General features: G+C 40.0%; 1 protein-coding gene across 2 annotated transcripts; it reads right to left on the bottom strand.

Annotated features, from left to right (window-relative positions):
- Positions 1–6,719: 6,719 nt before the first annotated feature.
- On the bottom strand, positions 6,720–10,292 carry LOC117961031. 2 transcript variants are annotated; one of them, XM_034899399.1, is made up of 5 exons: positions 9,859–10,292; positions 9,390–9,713; positions 8,992–9,261; positions 8,082–8,168; positions 6,720–6,912 (listed from the first exon to the last, which is right to left on the bottom strand). In XM_034899399.1, exons 1-5 carry the CDS (start codon positions 9,914–9,916, stop codon positions 6,899–6,901), a joined length of 753 nt encoding a protein of 250 aa, XP_034755290.1. In that variant the 5' UTR covers positions 9,917–10,292; the 3' UTR covers positions 6,720–6,898. The 2 variants fall into 2 exon arrangements, with proteins under 2 accessions (XP_034755290.1, XP_034755291.1); XM_034899400.1 differs by having other exon boundaries at positions 9,390–9,710.
- Positions 10,293–13,652: the final 3,360 nt, after the last annotated feature.

The following is a 13,652-nucleotide window of genomic DNA, read 5'->3' as shown; positions in this document are numbered from 1 at the left end:
GGGAAAACCGGGACAAAAACACAGGGAAGGCCAAACAGGAAAAATACCCCAACAAAAACCCCAAACCATAACAGTTACTTCTCCATAGTCACCAGACAAGGTGACAGAGAGATTAAGGCAACGGACTGCTAATTGATTTGTGTCTTACAAGGGTGAGTTCAAATGGTGGTGATGGTGCAGTCAATAGGACGCATGCCTCTGGTGCGAGAGACCTGGGTTTGAATCCCACTGCGATACATCAACCAACGTGTCCCTGAGGACTTTACCCCAAGCTCCAGCGTACAGTGTTTGATGCATAGCAATTGTAAGTCGCTTTGGATAAAAGCGTCAGCTAAATGACATGTAATGTGAATGGTCAAACACAACAGCCTTAACAGGGACCCTGTGGCGTTTTCAGTGACAACAACCTCCAACTTCCAGGACTCAAATTGTTTTTTTGAAGTGCTCTGGATGGGACAATCGTGTAAAGCAAAACTCAGGAAAACGCCAAGGCACTCTCACTGGAAAAACCACACCAACACCTTTATTGTTATGGCCTAGTCCTCTTTACCCTTTAAAACCAACTCTGACGCGTTTCAGCACACAAGCATTCTTCAGGGAGTCAACAATTTCAAACAGGAAAAGACTTTCTTATAAGCTTTCAAACCACACTGACAGGACTGGCAGCACCATTGACGTCAGTGCTTTGATTTGATAGGATGACCTACTTGGTTGGATCAAGCCTTTCATTCACAATAAAAGAACTCATCTTAACCCAGTAGGTCCAAGACAGACTTGCAGTCCATCTGAGAGTCCTGGCATCCGGTTCCAGGATCTCGTTCAGTTTGCTCGGTGCCCTCTGGACGAGCACTCCAAATCTTGGCGCGCCACTGAAATCTACGTCATTTTGTCGTCACATTGGCGCAAGCAACCTTTAATGCGTTAACACTGCCACTTCAACCAGCTGACAGTTGTAAAGTGGAATTAAAACAGACACACTACACACACAGATGAATGGTGAAGGAAGATTGATTTACCGTAGTTAGTGATACAGAGTGCACTGTAAAAATGTTTATTGTTGTTGTTGTTCTTATTATTACTTAGGGGAGCTTAGGAACATTTTAGGGTAGCTTCAGCACCCCTAAATAGGCCTAACAAGGTCAGTGGTGCAAAGTAACAGTCACTACAACGCATTTTTCTTTTGCAACCCTCATGTACAGCCAAGACATATTTGGTTTAAATAAATTCAATGTGCTGTTTTATTAGGCAGGTTAATTAGGGGGGAACATAAATGAGGTAGCAAACAAACAAACAAACCTGGAAATGAGTAAAATAAAGACCGAATGGATTTAGAGTTCAGCTGTTGGCATTAAATGAAAGTACTGCTGCGAGCGATGGAAGTGAGAACTCTCCCTTTTCTTGGATGCAAACAATTAACTCAGTTCATCCGATTCAAGCTGTTAAATCTCATGTGGCAACAGTCCCAACTGAGTGTGATAGCTATTGACAGATTGGAACAAAGACACAAAAGTAAAAGGGGGCTTTGAAATTCTTTTTCTTTGGCGTCATTAATGAAATAAAAGGCTTGAGAAAGTTATGAGTTGATGCACACACTGCTGGATAAGATAAAAGCCAACAATGACACATAGGGCACTTTCACACCTGTAGTTCAGTAGACTCTGTGCAAGTCACTTTCGGCCCAAAGCTATGGATCACACTACCTAAAGATATCAGGGGGAATCGCTTCAATCTTTCTAAAGAAAGCTGTAAACGGTATGTCTTCATTTGAGCCTTTACTTTACGACATGTGGAAAATTCAGACAACTTAGGAGCAACAAAGTTACTCTCTGTTTAAACTTTTCTTTAGAAACCTCAATGAGGGATGTGGGGAGACTGTTCCATATTTTTGACCCTCTGTACAACACACTAAACTACTATGAGTCGCTTACTGGTGAAATTTATTATTAAAAGTAAAATTATTTCAAAATTGCTGGGGAAATATCTTTTTTTCTGGAGCTATAAATTAATGAAGCAATTTGAAGTTGATTCACTTGGCAAACACTAAGATACTTTCTTTGACTTAAGTAAAGGATCTGAATACTTCTTTGGTCCAAACCAGAGTTTGAATGAGCTTTCACACCACCCGAAACGAACCGGTCTGTCCAACCAACCAACCGACCAACCAACCGACAAACTAACCGACCAACCGACCAACCAACCAACTAACCAACCAACCAACCGACCAACCAACCGACCAACTAACCGACCAACCGACCAACCTCTCTCTCTTTCTCAATAAAAACAAACCAAACAGCTCAGGTCTGAAAGCAACCTCAGTGGTGCCGCCAGGATTCTATTCAATAGTAAGCACAACAACTGCTCGCCTACTAAAGCACCTTACTGTGTCAGGAATCTTAATCTGGAAGGTTACACCTGGTTGTTTTACGCAAAAGTAGGCAGCATAGTGAGGCAGCTGAAAAAGATAATGTGTGTCCACGTGAGCCTGCCCCTTTGTGTTTGTCTGTGCTGAGAAACCTCTTTGATTCAACACAAAATCTTAACTGTGTTCCTGCCCAGAAGAAAATGACTCTGTTTTTTTCAGGGAACCCTGCTGTTTGAAGATTTATATATGCACATGGCTTTGCTCAGATGTGCCTAAAGAAGAGAGAGTCTCAGTTGGATACGTCTGGTATGACCGGCCTGCCGTGCCGCCCCGTGGGCTGAGGAGCTTGTGGAAACAAGGCGAGTGTCAGGAGGACGGCTGAAGAATGGTGCATGATGGAACCATTAAACTTTATGTGTTGTGTTTATATAATTTTCAAAAGGGTACAAATAAAAGATTCCCTTCACAGCAGTTGGACAATTTGCTTTAATCTGAGGCATGCACCGCCCATTGTTTACATGCGTTCATACATCTTTACCCATGATGTCATTATCCACAAAGGGCAGCAGTCCTTGTAATGTACGCTGTTATTGAATGCATTCATTTACCATGATGGGGATCAGCCAGAGTCAATGGGAAATCACGATCAGATGATGTTCTTGTTTCCTTTTCTGAGTGGATGAGTCTCTTTCTATGTCTCAATATAAGGACATGTGCATCATAAGAGAAGCAAACAGCCACACAACCACCTTAAGAAACAACAACACTGCACCAAATGCACTGTTCCCTGTAACATTTAGAAGGGATTTACAGGTATTTTTCCTTATCAGTGGTGGAAGAAGTATTCAGATCCTTTACTTATCCCTTGTGTTGTCTTTCCGTCAACCAAGAAAAACAGCAGCATTTTTTCAACTGTATTATCGCTTTTTCACACAGCGCTTTTTCACAGCGATCATCTGCGGCTGGTTTATCTGAAGTTCCCAGCCCCAATTCCCCCCCCTAATCAGGGATGCAGCTTTTGTCACTCACAGCCCATAGCTATGGAACGCACTACCTAAAGATATCAGGGGGAATCGCTTCAATCTTTCCAAAGAAAGCCATTCACGGCATGTCTTCACTTTACTTTACACCCTTGTCTTGCCTTTACCATAATTTTCCTAAATGGGCCCGGAACTCTTTACGCACTTTGTTTCACACTTGACAACACACTTCTCTTTTAATTATGTACTTCACTTGCTTTGATGTCTTATGTATTTTTGCCTTTATTGTTTAAATTGATTAATATCTTTCATATGATTTCATCTTTTTTGCTCGTTTTTTGAAGTTATAAAGTAGCATAAAATGGAAATATTGAAGTAAGGTACAAATCATTGGTGGAATGTAACTAAGTACGTTTACTCTAGTTCTGTACCTAGGTAAAAATGTGAGGTACTTGTACTTCACTTGAGTTTTTTTCTTTTTATGGCACTTTCTACTTCTACTCCGCTACATTACTCTTAAAGCTTTAGTTACTAGTTACTTTACACGTTTTAAATGGCCCAACATTATATTAGCCTTCAAGTACAGTCGAGCTGACTTGCTGATTACACATTTAGTTTTAGATGATTGACACAGTTTGGATCGTTTCCAGTTTCTTAAATGTGAAGATTTTCCTGATGATACTTACATCTGCAATATCAACAGTCCCCTGAACTAAACAGTTCACATCACCTGCAAAACTCATTCCACACAACACGACTCACGTCTCAAAACAGGCTCAGTGCAGACACACACTGTGAACAATCCTCACTGGGATAACACACACTCAGTGCATAGTACACTAACACACTAAGAGTAAAAACACTGGCATCAAACACCAATACAGAAAATACTAACGTCTCATCTGTACAGCTTGAGTGACTTCACACTGCTCAATAGTTTCTTTAAAGAAAAGATATAGATTTGATAACATATTAACGTTTACATAAGGTAAACAAGAAGGAATTAAAATCTGAAGTTTGCTTTAATATAGTATTTTGTCTCTACTAAGTTATGTCATTATTGGAAAAAAGTTAAAGGTGCATAACAGTAACAAAGTATAGTGTGACTGATCCTTTCTCTCTTCAGCATTGTGCAGGTAGTCTTCATCACATTGGATGTCTGCATCATTTGTTAATACTAATAAACGTGCTGTCTCCATTGCTTTTACCTTTGTTACTTTCTAAAAAACATTAAAAATGCAGTTTTACTATTGTAAAGATACAGTGTTTTTTACTTTTTTCTTAAAGCTGTGTATATGACCTCAGACATCTGACCTGGCCATGTTGGTATCTTTGCTCTTTTACATGTTGACAGTATCTCTCAAACAGTACAGTGTTGTTTCATTCTGATTTGATGTTGGTACACAATAAAATATAAATACCGTACATGTTCAGTTGTGACAGATGCAGCATTTAAACAAAGTGCTGTGAATCCACAGTGTTGTGCACGTTGTGGTTAAAATCATGGGATAAGTGTGTAGAGATTTGAAAACTGTGTTCAAGCAATGAAAAGCGAGCTAGAGTTTGGTCCACATGAACTGTAGTTTGAGTTTTGCACATTACTCCAGTTGTGCCCGCTGTCGTTTAGCAATCAAAAAAAAAAACTGTAAGCAAAGGATCTGAAGACTTCTTCCACCACTGGTACATGTACCTGAAAATTGTACTCAAGTTCAGTCCTTAAGTAGCCTTAATGTATTGTACTTAGTTACTTTCCACTGTACAGGAGTAGGAGTACGTCTGCATCCAGGATTTAAGTTAGATCAAGGTTGGACTTTTTGGTGCCGACTCAACCTCCTCTAGTTGTTCAGTGAAACATCTGTGTGACACATGAACAGCTGGCTCAGTAACATGAGGGCTTTTTGTCAGAGAGAACATGTCTCTTCAAACAAACAACATCTGACTAACTCAGAACTTAGGAGGAGAGTCTGTTTAACTGTCACTCCGGCCGGCCGTGGACCAAAGCTTGGCTCTCAACTCAGGGATACAAACGCATCCAAAAAGCACAATATAACAACAACAAACACAATAAAACACAGTTTATTTGTCCTGCAAGAGCGCATCAAGAATCAAGTCTACAAGCCAAAAGCTCCTCCAAATAGAGATGGTAATATCTTCAGTTATTTCTAGATATACGAACAAAAGTGTTCTTTATCATACAAAAAACAATCAATATTATTCATAGTATAATAAGATATGAGCTACAAAATGAGATTTTTTAAAATCTTTTTAGTTTTTTTTTGTTTCCTTCCTTAAAAAATTTTTGTGAAAGAGAATAGATAAAAGAAAAAGAAAACAGCGTACATCTTATAATGTGACACTAAAAGTCTGTGCTGATATCAGAAATATGTCTTCAATCTTTAAATAAACTCTCAGGTGGATTGGGAAAGGCACTTTTTCATATTCACGTCAACACTGACAATCTTTAGGATTCAAAATGTATTTTCTGTCAGCCACCTTAGAAAAAAGGGCAAGATTTAAATCTTGAAAGCAAAACAGCATCATATGAGTTAAAGTTATGAAACATTTTCAGACATCTGCTCCAAAATAGCCAAATTTTAAGAGGCCATTGCCCTCTGTGGAGTTCTCACAAAGATCTAAACTGTTCAATCGTTCATGGAACACGTCTTATTTATCTTTTCCAAAACAGATTTATAGTGTTTTGGAATAAAACGTGTCAGTGAACACCTGCTGCTATCTGACTGCAAACAGACGAGCATCACATGGATAGCTGCGATGGTCTACGCTGCGTGAAGGCTCTTAAACTTTATCTTTTATCTATTCATCTTCCTGACTGTTTGTTAGAAATGCCTCTCCTGAACCTGGAGGTGCTCTCCGATGTGAACGCTACAGAGCTGATAACGTTTCCACTCGCTTTGCCCTCCCCCGCTGAACCTAACCTTCACACATCTGTTTGTTTGTGTGTGTGTGTGTGTGTGTGTGTGTGTGTGTGTGTTTATGTACATCTGTGTGTGTTTCTGTGTCTGTCTGTGTCCCCTGCTGAACCAGTTCTTCACACAACTGTGTGTGTGTGTGTGTGTGTGTACCTGTGTTTCACCTACTGAACATGTTCTTCAGTGTGTGTGTCTGTTTGTGTGTGTGTGTGTGTATGTGTGTGTACAGAGTATGAACATGTGCAGCAGTTTCAGTTGGCAGCGCAGGTATAAGTATAAAATAATGCTAATAAAAGACATGACATACAGAAACAGCTGGAGGAATGATATGGATGTGTATAGACTATAGCTCAGATATATGGACAGAAGTATAAATGTGTAGGAGTATGTGAGAGCATTATTTAAGGAAGCTATATAAAGAATGAAATGAATCTACCAATTGATCTGTCAGAAAACACATCATCACTCATCCATCAACATATCATTTTGTTATCTACTTGTGTAAAACGTGATGAGATGATGTTTAACAGCAGAGGACTCTGTGGTGGGTTGATGATGTTGATCAGTGGATTCAGACAGAAGTAGAAGGCTCTGCAGCGTTTTCATAGGTCACTGTACCTTCATCTTCATGACACAGCTCCTGTGAAATTGGAGCAAAATAAATGTTGAAACATAGATCACAGAAACAGCTGGGTTGTACTGCCTTGCTCAGGAAAACAGAGTAATGGTTACTGGAGCAGTTGTTGGATCACTTTCCTAACACACACTCCAAACCTGTGAGCACACATTCAAACCTCGATTTCTTTTAAGCACTTGTTGACTGACTCTCCAGCTCACACTACTTTACGTTCAGGAAATCCCAAACAACGTGACACTTCTCATTCAGCTCCATTGTATGGGATTGGTACCATACACAAAGAGGTGTCGACTCAACTCTATCTTCACTTTGGAGGCTCTTATTTGTGCTGGTGTTGTATCAAACTCCATTTTATGTGGCCTTCCAAAGTGCAATCTCTACATTGGGTCCTGGGACTCTTTTGGATCTTTATACTGCAGACGCGAAGAGCCATCAAGAATATCTTGGAAGCCGCTGAAAAGGCGTCCTATTGGCTCTGGATTAAAAGGGGAGTGGACAAGTATTCTACTTTGACACAATCGGGGGCTTAAAAGGGTGATCTCCACACAAGGTATGGGGGACTCGTAGGGATCTGTGAGCTGCAAACACGTAGAGCCATCAAGAACACCTAGGACGCCATTGAAATGACTTTCTGTTGGCTTTGGGTTCAGAGGGGGGATAAGTGGCGAAGTAAGCTTCCTAGACATAAGTCAGGGACTGATCACCCCTGGCTAGGTCGCCTGGACCAGGGTGTTTTATAAGACTCGCAACACCTGATGACCCCAGGTCCATCACTGACGATGTAATAGGTGTATTATGCGACATATTGTCATATGTTTACCTCAACTTTGCATCCCTTCCAAGTGTACCTTACATTTTTAAATCCTGTTATTTGTTATTTATTAATTTCATAGCTGTTTTACATCTGTGATTTTTACATTGCTGTTTTGCTTTTATTAATGAATCCTTTGCTGTCATGACCACTTCAATGCAACACATGGTTTATTTCAAGGGATTTTCTTCTGGCTTTTGTATGTGCACAGATAAAAGTGAATAACATATATCACAAACTGTGCAAAGTAATAATTGTACAAACTTTCAGTCATTTGCTGTTTGAACTCACAATGTGTTCTTCCATGATGCTTTTTTCGCTTAAAAACCAAAGTAAAAGTTTCATCTGTGAATATTCTCACCTTTAGCTCTTGTCCATATGTTGACCACCACAACACTTGTTATGAGTGTTGCCAAACCCAGAGACACGACGATGACCCTCCACCTGCCTGAAACAAGAAGTTAGAAGTGTGAAATATAGTCAGAGGTGTTAAGGTGATGAGCTACTTGTCAGCGTGTTCTTGTGTTGTCTATATTTCTCTAATATCTGAATAAAAAAAGTATCTTTTGCCTGTATGTCCTTTTCTGACTGTTGATGTAGTTATGTTCTGTTCAGGTGCCTACTACTTGTCATTAGTGATAAATTCGTAGTCTGAGATGTTGTAGTTGTTGCATCATCACCTTAAACACAATGACAACCTGTTCAGTAAGAAAAAAAACTTCTGCACAAAAACAAATGACAGAACAGTGAATAGCAAGACTTCAAATTGAAACAGATACTTAGTGTAATTATCCACAAAGTGATTTTAACAACCTGATGTTTTAGAACTCCTTGAAATTAGCACGGCCCCTAATCTCAAAATCTGTGGCAGTTTCACGGAATTGCAGAAAATTCCGTGATAGATCCACGGAAGAATTCCTTGAAGTGAACACGGCCCCTTAAGAATGAAAAGGTCGTGGATGGGACAACAACGGGTTGTGTTTAGTAAAGAAATAACAGAACGGCCATATACAGCAGACGGGTTGGCTTTAGGAAAAGAAGAAAGGGACAGCTATGGCAGATGGGTTGGGTTTGGGAAAAGAAGAACGGGACAGCTTTGGCAGATGGGTTGGGTTTGGGAAAAGAAGAACGCGACGGCCATATTTAGCAGACAGGTTGGGTTAAGGAACGTTACGTGCCACCACCACGTAATACGCTGCTAACAGTTTGTGGTCATTTCCCGGAATTGTGTGAGACCAGGCTGGATTTTAAACAGCTCATCGTATTCTCACCTGGTTTCTCACCGGATGACTGAGGACGGATGAAGCTGAAGAGCTGCACATCTTGATCATGTGTTACTTCACATTTCAATAACTCGTAATACCCTGACTTCTGATGAAGATGAGATGTTGTAAATGTCACAGTGCCTGAACAGTCCAGCTGTGTTGTCTTCATGCCAGTCTTATCAGCCTTATACAGCCATTTCACTGTGTGTACACACCCACCATATGTCAGCACGGAGCAGAACAAGGTGATCGTATCATCGTTCTTTTGTTCAGTCACTGGAGAATACGGAGGCATTAAGAGAGAGACAGACAACAATGGTCAAAATAACTTCATCACTGTAATCATAGTTATTGTAATGTTTCAGTATATTGTTCTAACAAAACAGTTGGATGTAAATACTCACTGGTAACAACAGACAGATAAACCACTGCTTCTTCACCAACTAGATCTCCTGATCTGAACTGTCTGCAGATGTAACGACCAACATCCTCATCTGTGACCTTCTTTATAACCAGAGAACAGTTCTCTGTAACCCTCAGTCTGTCTGATTTAGTTTTGGCTTCTTCCTGAATGTGCCTGGTTTCAAACAACGTTAGTCTGTTTCCTGAACCAGTGAAGGTCCATTCAGTACTGTCACACTGATCCTGATCATCTGTCACATTCAAACAAGACAAAGTGACTTCATCTCCAACTCTGACAGTGGAGGAGGAATAGGTCCCAGCTGCTGCTGGTGAGAAAAAGAGAGAAATGTAAAGGTTATGTTCATATTTAGTGTGATGATAATTTCAGTTAAGTTGGTAAATGTGTCTCATGTTTGTTTTACAAGAGTTCCCTTAAAGCACCATGTTAGAACAAAACTTGTATTGTCTCACCTCTGAACTGAACCAGCAGCATCAGCAATGAAGACATGATCCATCTGATCTGATCCATCGTGATTCTCTCCTGGTCTCACACTCTCAAATGTCAAACTGTCTGATGCGCTGCGTCTTAAAAATGAATATAGCATCTACTTCCTGAGGTTATGATGTAATCACTTCCTAACAATGACTTCATCTCCTCGGTTAGCTGATGAAGTGATGTGTAATAGTCTTATTCTTTCTGTGATAATCCCTTGACTTTTTGTTATTATTCTCATTAACATTTCTTCTGAACGCAGCCTGAGAGATTGTTTTAGATGCATTTATACTGTGTGTTGCATAGAAAAATGTTAGAGCCCTGTGGGAACAGAGGTGTTCAACCCACCAGAGGGAAGGTTTACTAGGACAGCTGAGAGAACAAGAACAGGTCAGCTGATCAGAGGCCTGTGTGCTGACAAGAGCAATAACTACTACAATATGTCTAGCTTCTCTACCCCTTTAAATTAATTTTAATGGTGGAGTCTAATCCCAAAGACTCGGTACAATTCTCATAGTGCACATGCACAATACATTTGCCACAAAGTCTCTCCTGATTGAAATGCTTTCATGGCCATTTTATATTAATATCAGCCACAACAAAAACAGGATTGTAACAAATTCCATTTAGACTCAACAATCATTAAATCCAAACCCTCCCTATAGTCCAATGTGTACGACCCCCATATGGTCCTTGGGTCAAATTGAACGTTTTCCTATATCAATTTTCATTTTAACTACCAAATTGTAATTACCTAAATATCTTTGTGTGTGTGTGTGCACGTACACACACACACACACACACACACACACACATTCACACACACACACACACACACACACACACATTCACACACACATGCATGCACACACGCACACACACGTGCACACACAGTGAGTCAACACACAACTAGCATTTTTCAGTTTACCTCAAATTTGCATCCCTGCATGTGCAGCTGTTTTTTTTATGTTCTCACCTTTAACTGTTGACCACCCTAACACTTGTTATGAGTGTTGCTAAACCCAGAGACTCGACGATGATCCTCCACCTGCCTGAAACAGGAAGTTAGAAGTGTTAAATATAGTCAGAGGTGTTGTCTAGATGATGAGCTACTTGTTAGCGTGTTGAATGAACAAAGCCTCTTCTGCCTGCATGTCTTTTCTGACTGTAAATGCAGTTCTGCTTTGAAAAAGGTCATATTCTCACACGAGGACTGAGGAGGGCCAAACACTTCTGTTGTAATCTGTCATTTCACACTTCAATAACTCATAATAACTCATTGTGTGTCCACACCCAAAATATTGTGACACAGAGCAGATCAAGGTGACGGTATCATTGTTCTTTTGCTCAGTCACTGGTGAAGATGGAGATATTTTGAGGTACTTTTTTTTAAAGTACTAATTCCTAATTATTGCAATGCTTCAGTATACTGTTCCAACGAAACAGTTACAGTACATCACCATGTAAATACTCACTGTTAACAACATTCAGAAAAACCTGAGTCTCCTCAACATGTAGTTGTCCTGATCTGGACTTTCTGCAGATGTTATGACCAGCATCCTCATCTGTGACATTCTTTATGGCCAAAGAACATTTCTCTGTAACCCTCAGTCTGTCTGATTCAGTTTTGGCTTCTTCGTGAATCTGACATGTTCGAACAGCGACGCCATGTTTCCAAAACCAGTCAACACTGTCACACTTTTTCTGATCATGCAATAGCAGCAATCAGCAGAATTACTATTATCCTGCCTACATATTCTTCATCTTCTGCCATGTTTTTGTCCCGCTACTAGTCACGGGAGTTGCCAGCACATGCACATGAATACATCAAAATGTGTGTAAGGATCGGGAATGGTGTGCTATGACTTTTCTAAGAGATTTGCCGTGCGTTTCACATAAAATCCGTCAAAACGGCGCAAAATTCCTCATAGACTTTAAAGGGAAATCTTTGGGAAATCGCTAAGCACAGCTTAAAAAAAAAACTTTTGGGGCCATACTTATATTTCACAAATTTTAGCCGGTCTGACTCGACTCTCATCGGGAATGACACGTTATACCTCAAACCAATTAAATCTGAGAATGGGCAACTCAAATCTGCACTCAACTTACATCGGGCAGTGACACCAAGTTCCGATAGAAACAATGATAAAAAAATGAAGCTGTGGGGGAGGGGGAAGATTAAAACATAGAAACTGGATCTGTGAACTGAATTCATCCATGATCCATGATCTGAACAGATTTAGTCTATCTGACTTCTAAACATCACCATCAACCACATAACATGTGGTTTGTACAGAATAAGCCTTTGAATCAAACAAGTGGCAATTCAAATCTCTCTGATTCAAAAACAGTAAAAATAAGGTTGAATCGATTCTGAACCAATCAGCTGTTAGCATACCCCGGGTCAGCGTGTGTCTTGCAGTCGGTGAAGAGAACCTGGTCTACCTACGTCTCAAACCGGCGGCTGCCTTGATCTTGTACGGTCATCGTTGCCCACGTGTGCATGACATCAGATCAAGTCGGACACAAATCTAACCAGCATGCAGTGGGCGGCGATCGCCGGTAATCGATTCTTTGCAGACCTGACTCAACTCCAGCAAGCCTAATGAGTCATATTTTTACATGCATAACTTCATTAATATCACAGGCTTTTAACTGTAATTTAATGGATTGAAAATATGTCATAATATTGATGTTTTACCTTGCCATTATTATGCTGTAATTTTGATCTTTTTTTAATTTTATTTTTTTGAACTTCTCAACTCTCTGCACGTCACCAATCCAGCATCTGCTCGCTGAGCTTTTCAACATTAAACAACGTTTGCAAACACAAACATCAGCGTCTCAGAGGAAATACTCAACGGCTCAATCCAGGTTTCATATGAGTTTTGCTGTAAAGCGATAAGAGAAGAAAACATTGCAAACTGGCAACCTGACCTGGAGCTCTCTGTGTCAATTCTTAAGTGAGCTGTCAGTCAAACAGACAGACCTGAATCAACACGGATTATATATGTAAGCTCCTCAAACATTTTATCTGATAGATCGTCAATCACGTGTCCAGGTTCTCATCATCAGAGATTAACTCGTCAAAAGTCCTGACAGCAGAGCAGCCATCAAATATTTATCCGTGCTTAGAACAACATACAGATTGAAAATTTTGGATTTAGTTGCTCTCTAAGTTGAGCGCTTAGAAAACCTTGTTTCTAGAGTGATGAAAGCAGAGTTTCAGTACTTTATTTACTATTATTTATGAGTCTTAAAGGGTCAGTTTTTGTCTGTAGCTTTAATGGGTTTAGGGGAACTTTTTTGCATTTTTGTTTTCAACCTGGACCTTCCTATGTCTTTGTGTCTAAGTGACTGATGGGAACTAGGGCTGTTCAACATTAGAAAATAATCTATCGCTAACAGGTTCCAATTATTTTTCTAAGTGTCTGACAGACTAAATGAAGGATCCCTAAAGAGATAGACCTTTTTGTCAAAAAGTGTGATTTTTTTTGTTTAACATGATACAGCCCGATATCGCCATCTCCAAAACCAACCAGACTCTGTCTACATAAACATTACTTTTAGTTGGTAAAGCGGGAGATGGTGCTCTTGAGCATGGCCCCTTAACCCCCAACAGAGCTTTGTATTGGACAGCAGAGGTGTTACCGCTAATACAGTTAACAACTTTTGGGCTTTTCAATACTACTCCCATTAAAATACATTACTTCAAGTTCATAATTAAAACAGGAAAATGACACAACATTAATGTAATCTGTACACAGATCAA

Source organism: Etheostoma cragini, chromosome 18 (genome assembly GCF_013103735.1).
Source record: "Etheostoma cragini isolate CJK2018 chromosome 18, CSU_Ecrag_1.0, whole genome shotgun sequence".
NCBI classification, from domain to species: domain Eukaryota; kingdom Metazoa; phylum Chordata; class Actinopteri; order Perciformes; family Percidae; genus Etheostoma; species Etheostoma cragini.
This window is presented reverse-complemented; position numbering and strand designations above follow the sequence as displayed.

Coding starts and splice junctions, on each gene's coding strand:
- LOC117961031 (XM_034899399.1), bottom strand. CDS start 9,916: ATGGATCAGATCAGATGGATCATGTCTTCATTGCTGATGCTGCTGGTT. Junction 9,262..9,389: donor TTATCTGTCTGTTGTTACCA/GTGAGTATTTAC, acceptor CGTATTCTCCAG/TGACTGAACAAAAGAACGAT. Junction 8,169..8,991: donor GTCATCCGGTGAGAAACCAG/GTGAGAATACGA, acceptor TTCTTGTTTCAG/GCAGGTGGAGGGTCATCGTC.